At 37.8% G+C, this 16,756-nt stretch overlaps 1 protein-coding gene across 1 annotated transcript in view; it reads right to left on the bottom strand.

Annotated features, from left to right (window-relative positions):
* Nucleotides 1-16,756, bottom strand: part of LOC104620872 (sodium bicarbonate cotransporter 3-like) — a 33,924-nt gene that overhangs the window by 11,300 nt on the left and 5,868 nt on the right. The window contains exon 2 of the mRNA XM_010287214.1: nt 12,802-12,883. Coding sequence (XP_010285516.1) covers nt 12,802-12,883 — 82 coding nt within the window. The remainder of the gene's footprint in view (nt 1-12,801; nt 12,884-16,756) is intronic.

The raw sequence follows: 16,756 nt of genomic DNA, 5'->3' as shown, positions 1-16,756 counted from the left end.
TGGTCACATTATTGATGCTATCGTGATACGATGATCTTACGTATAGGGAAAGCAGAAATACGAGGTTCAAAAATAGCTGCATTACACACCCCACTCAAAGCTGCCTGGTCCAATTGACCTGCCACTCATTACAAATGCTGTTACCATCCCTGCCAGGCTTTTTGTTTTATTTTATTCAATTATTTTTAATTCGATTTTTAGTCAATTAGCAAGTATTAAACTATAGTTTTATACATATAGTGAAACAGTTTTATTCATTGTTCAAAGCGTTTGATTTTTTGCAGGAACTACTTTTTCCCAAGAGAAACTCAAACATAGTTCTAGTAGTAAAGTGTTTTATATTATCAGTTTGGTTTAAGATTCATAATAAGACTGTTTTAAGCATGTGTTTTGATCATTGACCTTGTAGAACAAGAATACCTTCCCCAAATCGCTTCTGTATATGCAAAGAGACCAGACTGATACACCTGCAACTTTATTTTGGGACTAATGTGAAAAGCTGATGAGCAAGATGATTTTCAGCAATTAAAAATGCATCACAACCCAATGTAATTCTATCAGAATAACTTCAAGAAAAACCTTAATGTTGAAAAAGAGCCTCGATTTTTTGGTTTTGTTTTTCAAAGCAAGCATGGGGGGGTGGCAATACAATGGACTAACAAAGAAAGGTTTGGCTATGGCAAACAGCAGCTTCTGAGCACACCAGACTGTTCCTTGAGAAAGGGACCTTGTTTTTTGTATCATGGACATTCCTAAACAAGATATCTCTTCTAATACCTAGGAAATCCAAAACTACTACTACTGTTGAGTATACTACCACGATTAGCCAAAAAACATGTTGCAGGTATATTCAACTCCAAAAGGCAGGGCAAAACTGCATAATAAGAGTTACACAAGCTTAACCTTAATTCTAACTCCACAAAGCAAAGCACTGAAAAGACATCTAAAAATACAGACAACTGTACTCAGTAGGTCTGTGTTCCCTTAACTTTCATTATTCAGATAGGCGTAATTAATGTTCGCAGATGGACAAAGATTTACTTGCAAATACAATTTACACAGAAAAACACAAGGATTTTTTTTTGCCTTCATTCCCAATGAGTTAGGCAAAACAACTTAGGAGTTCCCTTCACCCTGGCAAAAAAAAAGCTAGAAAGGCAAGTAATATAATAGCAATGAAGAAAAAGTTAATTCTAAAATGGTTAGAATTCATATTACTGGCATTAGGATTATTTCTAAAAGGAACACAACCTTTTACTTGAATATTGTTTTTAAAAGCTTGAAAGGTACAATTATGTGACCTTCAAAGCTTTATTCACACACACATCTGTACCACACTACCACTCTCAAGCAAAGCTTGTTACAGAGTTACTTTAATCCAATAATCAATAGAATTAGTAGACTGTCCAATACTAAGTTTAGTAATACAAAGCTCAAGAGATAATTGTTCATTTTAATCTAACATGACTTTATCCAAGCTTAGCTGTTCAAATCCACCAAGAGTATTTACTACTTAAGGTCCTTATCAGTATGAAACAAATTTAAATGTTAGGTTCTTGTACATTTCTTCATCACATGCTTGGTCTTACTCCAAAAGTCAGTTTATATCAAGTCCTATAAAATTGACAGAATAGAAAAATGCTCTAAGTTCCCTGATTTCTCCCTAAAACCCTAAGAAAATGGTAACAGAAGACTTCTAAAGTCTGACAGAGATCAAAACCATGTATCCAAAAATGTTGATGTGGCAACCCTCTAAGTACAATTCCACACAGAATTTTCTTTTTTCTGATGATCATTTTGTTAGCTAGATGCCTTTGAAGCTTCATACAAAGAAGGACGTTCTTCCCCATGTTAACAAAGGAAAGCAAAGAAAGTCAAGTTAGTATCTGTATGAATTCTCAAATCCTGTTACTTAGAAATTTGAACTGCAGAAATCATATAATCATTACAGTTGTAAGGGACATCTGAGGTGGGCTATCTGGTCCAATCTTGCTCCAAGTATAGCCAATTTCAAAGCTGAAGCCATCTTTTTGATCAAACTGGTCAGGATGACAACAAGCCAAGCTTTGCATAGCTGTAAGGATAGATACTCTACAGCCTCTCCAAGCAACCTATTCCAACACGTAACAACATACTGCATGAAAAAGATTTCCTAATATCCCATCAGCACTTTCAAGACTGCATCTTGTGTGTGATCCCCCTCACCCTTTCACTATGCACCTCGAACAAGAGTCTGACTCCATCTTCTCCGTAAACTCCCAACAGCCTGCCGAAGACAAAAACTTTGTGACAAGAATTATTATTTTTTCCAAAAATCTTCAGATAATAATCTGAAGACAGATCATTTATTTTACATGGAAGCCTTTTTTTAATCAAATAATAGCATAATCTATCTTGTCCCAACATGGAAAAACTGGAGGATCTACAGGACGGATCCTAATCTGTTCCTTAAGACATAAAATGGGGAAAAAAGCAGATGTGGGAAAACAAAAAGGAAAAAAAAAAAAAGCTATGTGCTGTTCGGTGTCTTCTAACTCACATTCTCCAACACATTACCCTAGTAGGAAACATTTGAAATCTATCATCATCTCATATCTTGACCTTAATTCCCCTTACATCACAGGAAGTATGTGTGCACACAAAAATAAGCTCAATGCAATTTATTAGCACAACTTCTACCTTTTCTGTCACAGGTCTGCTCCGAAGGTAGAAGCACACAAATTGCAAAAAAATAATCTTAGGTGGATGGAAGAAGTAAAGAGTAAAAACAAGGAAGCCTTTTCATGCTCAAAAAACTTCACAGCCCAAAGGCCTTCTCCAAATATTCTCTGCTCTGGTAAAACTCAAGGAACAAGTAAAATGACTCGTCTACCCCTCCCCTTTGTTTGTTTAGAGTTAATTTATTTGTAATGAAAATTTTGAAAATTCACTCAAGTCAGTAATTCACTGAAAATACTGCTAATATGCTAATTCTCTAATTTTCTACTTAAAAGTAATGCCACATTTCTGAAGTATGCAATTAAATGTACAATTTCATAGTCAAGTTCTTAGTGTGAGAAACAAACTGAAGATTTGAGAATAGACGGCAGTATTTTAGCTTATTTTATGAACTTCTTTCACACGAAATGCTCCCAAGAAACAAATTATTTTCTAAGGAATTAATGTAGCAAAATTGAAAATAAAATGTTTTAAGATCATCTTGGTCTTCCATGCATGAATTGACTACAAAAAAAGCCCTATTATTACCAAGGATTCTTCTTTTGTGCTTTGTTAAAAAGAATTATTTGACAAAACTTATCTCTTGCTTTCAGAATAAAACATTTGAAATCACATTTCCTAACCCAATCTGTAAAAAGGAGTAAAGAACATTCTTTCATAGGCCAGTTACATGCCATAGCTGGAGCCCAAAGGTTCTCCACAGTGCAGCGTATTTTAGAATCCTTTAAACCTCCTGAGCTCTCTTCTGAAATCTCCTATTGTTCCTAGTAATGAAGTATATCTGAGAACACACCCTTTATACTAAAATACTTGGATAGATAAAATTGAGAAGCGTAATCCAAAAATCTAGTACGCATAGCATACGATAAAGCAGCTCAGTAAGAGTGTTTTCTCACTACACAATGAAAGGCAGCATCATATTGCGCTGACTGGCAAAAGCAGTAAATGTTAGATTTCTCATTACACACAGAAGTGATTTTTTTTCTAACTTAAAACCACATATGAGTTGGTAGTAGCAGTCATAAGGGAAAAAATGCATGGAATATTTCTATTTGACACAATTGACAACATCCAAGAAGGCGTTATCAGTAACTACATCAGATGTGCAGGTAGTAGCAATAATAGGAAAAGCTTAGTGCCAGCAGACAGCGCTCCACAGGGATTCTGGCACGCTACCGTCCACCCCAGGTCTTTGTGGCTCACTGCCAGCACGGATCTCCACTGCCTGGGGAAGGAGCCAGCACCTGGTACCTGTGGGAGGGGGGACTAGCTGCCCTTGCTTTGTACATCCACGTCAGACCGCAGTTGGGCCCCATGCTCTACGTGAGCTGAAGGTCCTTGGTCCAGCCTGTCTCTGCAGCAGAGCTCACGAAAAAGGACACACACCCGAGATAATTTGGAAGAGTTGTTTCTGCAGGAAGAAAACCTAGAAACACGCAATTCAAACAAAAGTCCCATTAAGATCAAAGATAGGCCCTTTGTCCACTAATAAAGCAGAGTTCTCAGCCCTTCACAGACACCACGCCCTGTAAGGACACGAGGCTTCCACATTCGTTAACACTGTGCTTGTAAAGTATTTCAAAAGAAACATTTGCAAAGATTTTCCCATTTCAGTGGGTCACAAATACATTCTCATTACAAATTTGATGACACACCTCTCTTACAACTGCTGCACACATCTTTGAACAGATCAGCCTGCCTCCAAATGCATCTATTTCCTGATATTTTACAATATTTAATACTTTAGAGGGAATCTTGCCTCACGTAAGGTTTACCCTTTCTGAGGGGAAAAAAAAAAATCAAACTTTCACACTTTATAAAATAGGAAGTGTTCAGAAATTAAAAAAACCTCACACTTTAAAAGCTTTAACTTCTGTGAAACGTTAGCTTTCAGTGAACGGCAAATGGAGAAGTGGTACATTCAGAAAGATTTCTGACATCATCAAGTCATGGGTTTAGCAATTTTTGGAACAACTGATTTTAAAGGGATTAAGAATAGTGAGATAAGTGTTATGAAAAGCCATCATGGAACAATTGGCAGCAGAATAAAGTACAGTCTCCTATTTCTTTTGCATCATCTCAAAAATTTCAAATTTGAGCAACCTGGGGCCATCAAGTTCACTGAAAGTTTTAAGTTTCAATTGGTGCTCTTTGGTAAAACTTCAGTTTTATTGCCCTACTACTTCAATAACAAGTTTACGTACATTTCAGATTATAAAACCGCAGTTAGAAAATTTTACAAGATTTCTGACGCAGTCAGAACAGAAACGTTACATAATGTTCTCAAATAAAAGTAGTTTGAAAATTAGAAAGAGTTAGGGCAGTTTATGTCATAAACATTTAAAAAGCATTGCTTCCATCTTAGTCTATATTACATTAAATATTTATTTTACATCTCTGCTGTAAAAGGCATTTGTTTTGAATAGCATCCATCTTAAAAACAACTCTGTTTTAAAAAGAAATGCTAAAATTAGCATGGACATTTCCCAAAATGGATTTTAAAGATTTAAATATAAGCTAAGTTATTGTCTCAGATGTTCTCATGAACTCATTCAAGTTTAAATGCTGATTCATTTTGATAAACCATTACTAGAGGATAGACAAACTGATTGCACAGTCAGTTGTCTGTTTTGGAGGGTGAATATTAGATAATCTAGCCTTACTTGTTAGAAATTGTAACAATTCAAGGGTATGCATTCCAGTACTGTCTTTCACCTCTACAGAAAAAGTAACCACATATTGAAAATAATTACACTTTGCGGCATCACCTCCTTCAAAGATTATACAAATACTAAACCTTAAGTGAAAATAAAGATCTTCTATTTTAAATTGGCTACATAAGAAGGGAAGCAACACCTAGATCGTAATATTACATAGATCTAAGTCATTACAAACGCTGTCTTCTCAGAGAATGTTTTCCTCACTGTAAACCAGAATAGAATACCATACACATTTACACATCATACATACACTATGCAACGTCTTTTAAACCAAAATAAAATCAAAATAGTAATACTATTGTTATTCTAAAGAATGGCTTACAATATATGCAAAAATGTTGACTTATTTTCAGTACAAATACTACTACTCAGTCCCAACTCAGAAAGATTGCAATGTTGAGTAACATCTTCTTTAGAAAGCAAGATAAAACATCCTGTCAACAGCCATTCATCAACTGGGATATGCAGAAGGGTTCTTCAGTTGTTCAGACCATTCCATAAGTAAGAAATTAAAAAGTGTCTCAAGGACACCGGTTAAGGAGATCTGTTTGTAGAATAATGAGTAATTTGCCTCAAGGATGAGGAAAATGGTGGTATCAAAACTGCTAAATTTTTTTTTTTAAGTTTATACAATTGTTATCTAGCTAAAGAATACAAATTTTGGGGTGCACTAGTCTATGCTTCTTTTTATACTGAGCTCTAGTTAGGCTACCATCAAGAAGTCTCACAATGTAAAAAAAGAAAAATGTCTCGTCTCAAGTAACTTCTATTAAGCTTCACTTGCCAGGAGCTTACAGCAGGTCTTTCCCATAATTTGCAAGTAATTTAACAGGCAAGTAAAAAATACAGAATTTATAGTCATTTCTAAGTACTGTGTTTGGCAGAATCAGAAGAAACTTCCAAAAAGACTGTTCTAGAAATTAGAAATAGGCCCCTGTCTCCAAAACCAAAGATACATCAACACTGAAAATCGTGTCTTGTCCCTTTGGGTGCCCTATTGAGTTTTATGACATGCTTTTTAACAATCAGGTTACCAGCTTTCCCTTTTTCAAAAGGCAGTGTGAAAACAGTTTTGATAGCATTTGTTAAGGATTTACCTTTGTGATGAACATCACAAAAAATAAAATAAGTTGAGGACAATTATTCTCTCTAGACTGAAGTCTGAATATTGCATAAATGAACAGGACAAGAAGTCCCAAGGAACTTGCCTGTAGACTGTATAATGCAGGATTCCCATAACAGAAGATATTATGGCTAAATTTTCTATGCATATGTGACAAAGGTGTAGCAATGCAGCCTAATTCCAAAACTCACTTTATCAAGATTACATTAAAAATCATATTAGGAAAACATCCTCAATTTTTGTGACTTACAAAGAAGCACAGAGCACAGCTAACATTTATTTCTGAACAATGAGGACAAAAGTACTTATCCTGCACCAGCTACTAGCACAACTGGTACAAATGAACATTTTGGTGGTGTTGCATAATCACAGCATCTCTCATATACCTGACTAGGTGTACTGTATCTGAAAAGACATGCTTTTGCTTGCTCTCAGTTCAACCCAAAACTAAGGAGCAGGCAAGATCTTTCCAATTCAGGGACATGACCAGAGAGGTAGTCTGCAAGAATCATTAATGACCATCCTAAATTATTTTTGTTCTCAGAAGCGGTTACACATTTTTCTACTTTTTGACCACATAACAAGATACAACTTCATGAGAAACAGCTGTTAAACACAATTCTCTTCTGGACCATTAAGGGGTCTCTTAAAGGTTCAAGCACTCATTCTGTAGTTTGAGAACTCTAAGAAACCTGTTCTGTATTGCCCATCTAAATTAGTAGAGCCTGTTACAGAACACAAAAACATAAACACTAAACACAATCTTAAAGTGCCAGCAGCTACCAGGTCCTGTTGTGTTACTTGTGTCTACCTGCTCCTGCACAAGTCTTTTTCTTGGAAGACCTTACAGGAACTATTCATTGGTTTTTGAACAGTTGCAATTTAGATGCATCTAAAAGGTAGAATAATAGTAAACCTACCACCTAGAAAAAATATCTTAGCCATACATTCTACTATAAGTTGCCACGTAAATTCTCTTAGTTCCCCAAAACCTCTTCATAACACTGAAACAATTTCTAACTACTCATAACAAGTTAAACTGCAAAACAATTGTAGAGTAAGTTTTCCCACTTAGATAATACAGCATTCACTTCTAGAGGGGGAAAAAAATGCAGGATTATTTAATTACCTGTCCTTATCACGTAATATTAATTGCAAAGCTGTTTTCTTAAAGGAAAAATAAGGTTCTAAACCATCAAAGTATCAGAGATAATAGGGTCACTTGAAATGTAAACACTGCTTACACCTGCCACAGGATAGTGTGAGAGTAGAGTAGCTATTAAATCATCTTAACTCTTGAAAGCTGCTTCTTGGATTTATGCCACAGAAAACTAGTCTACTGAGACATACACTCTTGACCTCAGATTGTTTCTGAAACAAGACTTCTGTTAACTCCTTATCTTTGCTACGCCTGTAACTGGTCTGCTAGAGTAACAGACTATATCCCCTTTCCCTTAAACTGTACCTAGTAAATGTATCCTCAAATCAAGGTGGAAAACTAACTACACATTTAAAAAGGTAAGTCCTGGTAATATCAAGCCAAACATACAAACTCATGCTTAAGAAAGGTTTCCCTAAGCATAGTTCTTAACAGAAAATGCTTTTTACAAGATGGCATAAAATATCTCTGCCATTACTGTTCTTGTCTTACTTCCAAATCCTGCCTTACTTTGTTATTACTCTCATTCATTGCAACTCAAAAGAGTCTGGCATCAAGTTAAGAACATTAGGTGCTCTTAAAATTGTTATTTTAAGATGTTATTCCCCTTTCCAGCTCTTCTGTAAGCTGACATTTGTTATTGTAAAGTAAGGCCTTACAGCTTCAGAAACGAGCAGTACCTTTATTTAGTACACACACAGTCTGCCCACAATTGCAGTTTACCATCTCTACCCATTTCTCTTTTACAGGAAGAGAGTTACAAAACAAGTAGCCTGTGCCTAACCTTTCTAACCTAAACACCGTCACTCCAGATATGTACCACACTTTCCCAGCCACCATAAATAGAATGCAGAGCTTAGGAAGCCCTAAGTCCACGATCTACTTTCCCCTTTAGCATCTGGCCCTCTTTCCATTAACATTTCATCACAAAATTTCCAGAAAATATAGGTATCCAATATTGACAACACCAAGAAACCTTTGCTTTAGTATTAGTAGAAAAATTATGCCTTCTACAGCAGCAGACCAACCAATGTTAATTTGTACAGGCTTTAAAGCAGTTAAGTATCACTCGTACTTGCTGGCTCTTAAAGTGCTTCACCTCATAGCTGACCTGAATTAACTGCTTGCTGCCTCTCCTTGAAAATGAATCAACACACACTTCCAGGAAAGGTTCCAAATTCCTAGAACTCCTTTTCAAGACATCAGAAAAACAGTTTGGAAGACTGGACTGAAACAGTTTCAGGTCTTAAAATACATACGATACCTAATGCTTGACTATAGGTCTTCCTAAGCCTACAAGAAAACGTTCACAAGTGAGTAATGAAAAATAATACTACCTGGAGGTTTTTTATTGCTTGCAGTCAACAATTCCAATTTCTCCCCTTGTTAAGACTTTAACATCAGAATTAAAAACAAAACCTCAAAATCCCACATACTTACTTTAATCGTAATAGCTTATAAATACTGATCTCATAAACAGAACTTTAAGTTCACATAAATCTATCCTCTAAAACACCCTGAATATAAAGAACCTCTTTTAGTGAATTTCAAAGAAGATAACTATATGAGTCAAACAACTGAAGTTATATACCTTTCTCTTTTGCACAGGAAAGGAAAAACTTCTTGTTCTTACTTTGGGATAGTTTCCACTGATAAAAGTCAAAATACATGCTGTCCCTCCGTTCTCTATTCTACCATTAAAAAATAAAAAACAATAAAGAGACCAGTTTTCTTACAAATATACAAAATACTAGAAAATATATGTAACTTCCAAAAATAATTCCTACTTATGTGTGAAAATGTGTGCCTACATGAAGCTTCAGATATGTGATAATCCTACTGGAATATATTTTTCTTGTCGGATACTTCTTATTAGTTATTTAACCTCTGTATAGCCAGCCCTCTTGCACGTTGAGACACTTATGCTGGGTCACTCCAAAGACTGAGACGTTGCCAAAGGAAAAGTAAGGCTGCATGGCTAAGAGCAAGGTGAGAACAGTGACATCTCCTCATCTCCTCCTTTCAACAGCTGTTACATTGACTCAATTGCTCATGAAACAGAAGTCTTGGTATCACCTTCATTTATTTTTTGGCCACGGATAAGACCCGAGTATTTTCCGCAGTTAGTAACACAAGTGCTTAAGCTGCCTCAAGCAGCCTGAACCCCCTCCCTTCCCACCCAGTATCTTGTGTAACTACAGCGTTGTACTAGCTGAAGCACTCCTGCAAATGCGCTACGAGAGGGACTGGGGAAGGCATCTGGCTGCACGTTCCCATGTCATTCTTTGTGGTTGAGGCGTTACAGCTGTTCATGCTGCTGCATAGCAAACTACTCCAGCTGAATGCCTGCTTCCCCTTAACCCCTGCCTCCCTGCAAAACAGACACGTGCTTTTTCTGGGTCATCTCCCAGACAAAAGCAAGAGAAGGAAATGCAAGAGGAGACAGCTTAAATCTGCACTGAAGATTTAACTGCAGCAACAGGCATGGCAGCGGTTTCACCACAGCTCAACCCCATCCAAGGGGCATCCTCCACCACTGCACCTCTCAGCCTCATATTCACACTTACTTTGCTCAGCACTGGCGCACATCCATCTGTGTGGCAAATTGGTTTGGGGTGCTCAGCTGCTGAGGTCTTTCCTCTCATTTTCCTTTGTCAGAACTCTTACATTTTCTGCTGGCTTAACAGACTCAACCAGGCATATGGTATGGTCAGACAAACAAAAGTGTCAGTACAAGAAGGAAAGCAGAAACAGACCGAAGGGAACAAAGCAAGAGTATGACTGCAACAGCAACAAACAACTTTAATCACTTTAAACTGTCCCTTGTTAGACCACAGTATAAAAAAAACGTGACAGCAACCTAAATCAACTTTTCTCAGTTAAAAACTGCTGCTATAATGGCTCTCCAGTGTTCTGAAGCAGCAAGAGTCAGTACTGTCAGGAAATACTACTTAGTGAATCTACTGAGAGTCTTCTAGCATTTTGCAAATGTTAATTAACCTTCAGAGCATTTCACGTGAAAGGTAAAGTTTTTAACACTAGATCTCCCTAGCTTTTTCCTCTGGCTTCACTAAATCGCATCCATGAATCTTCATCCCAATCTACTCCCTTTTCAAGTCAGTTAAGAAACTGGATCTCAGATGAAATATCTAATTTTGCTATACGAAACTAACTTGATGCCATTTCTCTTGCTACATGCAGGATCCTAAGTAATTAAGACTACCAGGATTCCATAATGCGTTAACTGACTGCAGATTGTGGAATATATAGTTTACCATGGAACTAGAAGCACTGTTACCTGTTCAGACTCTCAGTATTTAAAGTGTATGACAACACTCACAAGGACACTTAACTTTCAGAAAGCAAAACAAATATCTCCCTCATAACCCCCGCTCCCTGAGTTCTGATTCTGCAGAACTTGACAGCGTTCATGTGGGGAAATGACATACTGACAGCAATCATAAATCACAGAAGTTTGGGTCGGAAGGGACTTTTAAAGGTCATTTAGTCCAACTACCCCTCCAGTGAGCAGGGACATCTTCAACCAGATCAGGTTGCTCAGAGTCCCGTCCAACCTGACCCTGAATGTTTCCAGGGATGGGGCATCTACCACCTCTTGGGTGGTGACAGTGTTTCACCACCTTCAACATAAAACAACTTCCTCCTTATATCTACTCTAAATCTACCCTCTTCCAGTTTAAAACCATTACCCATTGTCCTATTGCTGCAGACCCTGCTAAAAAGTCTGTCCCCATCCTTCTTATAAGCCCCGATTAAGTACTGGAAGGCTGCAATAAGGTCTCCTTGGAGCCTTCTCTTCTCCAGGCTGAAAAACCCCAACTCTCTCAGCCTTTCTTCATAGGAGCAGTGCTCCATCCCTCTGATCATTTTTGTGGCCCTGCTCTGGACCCACTCCAACAGGTCCATGTCTTCCTGTGCAGAGGGCTCCAGAGCTGGATGCAGGACTCCAGATGGGATCTCACCAGAGGGGAGCAGAGGGGCAGAATCCCCTCCCTCAACCTGCTGGCCATGCTTCTTTTGATGCAGCCCAGGATAGGGTTGACTTCTGGGCTACCAGCGCACATTGTCTGCTCGCATCCAGCTTTACATCCCCCAGTACCCCCAAGTCCTTCTCAGCAAGGCTGCCCTCGATCTCTTCATCTCCCAGCCTGTACTGATACTGGGGGTTGCCCTGCCCCAAGTGCAAGACCCTGTACTTGGCCTTGTTGAATCTCATGAGGTTCACATGGGCCCACGCCTCCAGTTTGTCCAGGTCCCTCTGGATGGCATCCTGTCCCTCAGGCATCTCAACCGCACCACTCAGCTTGGTGTCACTTGCAAACTTGCTGAGGGTGCACTTGATCCCACTGTCTATATCCCAATACAGACCCCTGAGGGACACCACTCATCACAGATCTCCATCTGGACATTGAGCCATTGACCACTAGCCTCTGGATGTGACCATCTAACCAATTCCTCATCCACCCAACAGTCTACCCATCAAAACTATCTCTCCAATTTAGAGAGAAGGATGTTGTGGGGGACCATGTTAAAGGCCTTCCACAAGTCCAGATGGATGACATCCGTACCTCCTCCCTTGTGGTCATCCCATCATAGAAGGCCACTAGGTGGTCAGGCAGAACTTGCCCTTGGTGAAGCCATGCTGGCTGTCTCGAACCACCTGCCTGCCTTCCATGTGCCTTTGCACAGCTTCTAGGAGGATCTGTTCCATAATCTTCCCAGGCACAGAGGTGAGGCTAACAGGTCAGTAGTTCCTGGGAAGATAATTTTTTCAAACTTCCAATCTCAGAAGCAAGCTTTCCTGGAAAAGCTTCATAATTTTTTTTTATTTTTTTTTTCTGTGACAGATTTAAATAACGGCAAGTATTTTTAGCATGCACAGAGACAAAAAACAGCACAGGTTATCTGCCGTTCACTGTTTTTATTCCTAGAATTTCATGATGGACATAAAATTCTGATTCCTTTTAGCGATACTGGCTGCACTTGAAGGAAAATAGACTTTTTTTATACCAAGGCAAAAAAATGCATGCTAATTAAAAACAAAACCACCACAAACTTACTCTCTAGTTCTTCTTTCTCAAAGTTTGTATTGATAGTAGAGCTGATTTTGCCCATATCCACAACAGCTTCTTCATCATGACCCTGAAGAAACAAGACACAAGTTAAAACTAAATAGAACAAATTTTTTCTAAATTCCTAAACATATTCTGCAGTTATGAAGCTGTTTGTCAAAGTTTTCTCAACAACACATTTATACCTCTTAGAAACTGAGAAAGAAAATGTTACTGAAAAATCTACCCATCCAATTCTTCAAGAAAACATTACCCTGTATTGAAGGAAAAACAGAGTAAATCAACAGATATGCTAAATACCATGCAATTTCTTTTTGCAATGTTCTTGATTTTGCAATATTCTTTTAGTTTTGCATTGAACAGCAATGAATCTACTGCAGTAAAATAAATAGCAAATTTATGAAAAGTTACGTAAGTTGACATTCAGAGTTCTTGAACACATTTGCTTAGGGGACAATTCCTGTGTGAGGTTTTTCAGCACAAGTAAGAAGCTTTTGTGAATCAAAGGTTATACAAAGGAGTAGAAAAAGAGTTAAGTTACACAACTTGAGGATGTCTCCTAGACCAGCAGTTCTGGAATGATCGAAATAACTGTTTCACTTAGGTTTCAACAGACAGCTTGTTAACCACACCCCTATCTAATTCACAGGTTTTACACACAAAGTTAGAAAACAGCAGTTGCAAGATGTTCAGATTCCATTACTACTGAAACCATACCATTCGTAATGCAAAAGCACGGTATTTGAAATAGATATAGGCTCAAGAATGAGTCTTATCTGTGACCGTGTCCTCTAATCACATTTAGCACATCACTAAAGCAGACCTTTAAACATTGCCTTTGCTCAACTTTGAGAAAAATAAGCGTTAAAATAACTGAGCAGTAGAAATCTCATAATCTCATCTCAGACTTGGCATCAAAACAACACTGAAGTTGTCTTTCTCCAAATGTTTGCACTCCTTAGAGTACAGTCCACTTTTGACAGATCACAAAATACAGCCTCCCAGCAGAACTGGTCCTCCAAAAAAACTGCTGCCTACCCTAAGGGTGACGTTTTACTTTACATCTGTCTCTGTGTAACAGCAGGCTAACTGCTAAAGAATACTGATCCTGCTCTTTCTGCACCCTTAGGCACACACTTTTTTCCTTACGTCAGATCCATCAATCATGAAGTTAGACACAAAGAGCCGAAGCAACGGACTTTGCTTTTGTGAACAACTTAATTCATTTTCCATTGGATCAGTTCACCAAACTGACTTTTCTTGTGGCCATATGACAGCTAGATCCACCACAAATAAATGTGTTCAATCATTGCACCATGCAGCAGCCTGCTAGTGCATTTACATGGATCAATGTGGGATCTGTGATAATGGTTTCATGAGGAAAAAATGGAAGCCTAAATCAGGAGTCTTATAGGGACTGGGAACCCTAACAATGTTGATATTCACCTAAACTTTCATCTTAGAATTACCCAATAGCGTAATGCTTTAAATACAGAACAAGTTTGTCATCTCACAGAGAAGTGACAAGGATAAAAACCAACATACCTGTGTAACAGCTATAAGCTGTTACTGTAGCACCTCCACCGAAAAGAAAAAACAAGGTTTTTGAATACATAACCCCTTAATCTTTCTAAAATATATTTTTTTATAGCATATTGTGCACACACACACACACACTCCAAACCTTTTGTTTGACTATTGAGGAAAGTAGATTAAAGAATATGAAGATGACAAACGGCACACATGGGAAAAAATATTTTCAGTTGAGGGTTAAAAAAAGGTTAAAAAACATTAGGCCACATAAAAAGTAAAAGCAGCTGGCACTATGTAAATAAACAAGATACAAAGAAAAGAGTGGTGCATGGCAGAATAATCCTCTGAAAAACAAATAATGGGACACAGCTCTGAATCAACCCTAGAGCTGGGTTTTCAAGGTGTTAGTTACACAGTAACATAACTTTGTCATTACTGCTGCATTGCAGAAGTAGAGTTTTGCATGCATGTTAGAAAAATCGAAACTCCTACACACTCAAAACAGCTACAATTAAAAAATTCAGGTGATTAAACCAAAGTCATGTCTGATAGCAAACCTATGAAAATGTCGCAAGGATCTATTAATAAAGAAGTGGCAGAAATATAGAAAATGTTGTGGTAATTGGAGGGGGCAAAAGAATAGTACATTCCTGTCTCCAACAGACCAAAATGAAATTAAAGAACCCTCTAGAAGGTGCCTTCATAATGTAATTGGCCTCTCATCTCTCTGATAACCATTCCGGAGGTAGGGAAAACACACAGTTGCAAAGTGAGTTTTGGTTCTTATCTTTACTGAGGATGTATTTTCCAACACAGCTCAGGAAAGAAAAAAAAATTCTAACATGCCTAAACCCAATAGCAAAAAGAGGTCTCTAAACAGCAGCATTAAAAAGCTTAAGTTAGCAATCTTTTGAGGCACCAAATAAGTACAGCAAAACATTTAACTACATTGGTAAGGCTGTAACACTACCAAGGAGGAGTCAAGCATACCTACTTTCCCATTTATCTCAGTGACACAGAAGTAGAAAATTATAAGACTGTAGTACATTCCAGTTTACAGATCCTGCATGTTACCAGACAACTCAAAATAGATACAAAAATAGGCGAAGTATTACAAATTCCCTCAATTATGCTAAGTGTCTTATGAGAGAGAAAAAACCCTAGTATTAGGAAAACTGCTATCAAAGCCTCTTCCACAATTAGCTTCATGGTTACAGCCACAGACAGCTGAAATATCCTGTAGTGAACTGCCCCCCCTTGCCCCTGCCAATAGACCTTTTAGGACACTTGGAAGCTTACCAAACACAAAGTTTTTGAACAATAAAAGGAAGACAAAGTTTTTTTCCAGATTATACAGACTACTGCGTACTGGTAGAAAAGTACACACACACACAGAGTGGAAAATACACATGCAAGAAAAGATTTTATATCCCAATGACATTTTGAAACTGTAGTTGCTGTATGCCTTAGACCATGTTTATTAATATTTATCACCCTTTGCTTCAGGAACAGAGGTACTGTGCCAACCTTATACATACAGAAGCAGCCTTCAAAACCACATCATGTGAAAGCAACATGTCTTTTGAGATTAGATTACAGAAAGGCATGCATGCCCTTGCAAACCGTTCCATCACTATCTCAAAGTGCTCAACATATGCAAAGACTCTTCCAAGAATAAACCATTAGCAGCCACAAATATCATACATGAAGAAAGCATATCATTTACAGCCTTTGTTTAGAAAAAACACAAAGCATCATCTTAACATAACCATTTGTGATGCCAATAGCTAATCCCACCGTAAGATACTTTTGCCTTAGGTCAAGTAAAAAATCCAAAATATTCAAACACGCTATAAAACTAATTCCAAGCTACAACCTTTCACTTGCTAAAAATAAAGTCTGTAGGGCATAGGTTTCCAGTAATTACAGCAGATCTACCATGTCAGTTTAAGGCACAAAAGTGAGAGGAAACTGTTTCAGTTGCTGAATCAAAACATATTCCCATTCTAGTTATCTCTTTTACTTTCTGAACTTTTTACATACATAAAAAAAGAAAGGAGCGATTGTTTAAAACTTGTGAACTTCCCTTTTTTAGGCACAGAGAATTACTTCATCTTGGAGCAGGCATTCCTCTGCAGTTTACCATCCATTTCAGGTGAAATTTTATGTACAGTAATCCCACAGATTCCCATAAAACAGCTGATGGAAGATCAGCCAAAGTCAAATTTAAGACTAATTTGGCATGTATGTAACTTCTCTTTTCAGTCAAGAGACTGAACAACTGAGAAGGGTAAAAAAAAAACACCACAAGCAGCAACCAAGGTACCCCAGGGAGAGATTAAGCCTTCACCTTTGGTTTGCTTTTTTACAAGGAGATGGTCATTTATAGAAACAGAACAAACCCAGAGTA

Source organism: Phaethon lepturus, unplaced genomic scaffold, assembly GCF_000687285.1.
Source record: "Phaethon lepturus isolate BGI_N335 unplaced genomic scaffold, ASM68728v1 scaffold7145, whole genome shotgun sequence".
In the NCBI taxonomy this organism is placed as follows: Eukaryota; Metazoa; Chordata; class Aves; order Phaethontiformes; family Phaethontidae; genus Phaethon; species Phaethon lepturus.
The sequence above is the reverse complement of the archived record's forward strand: the minus strand, read 5'-3'. Positions and strand labels throughout refer to the sequence as shown.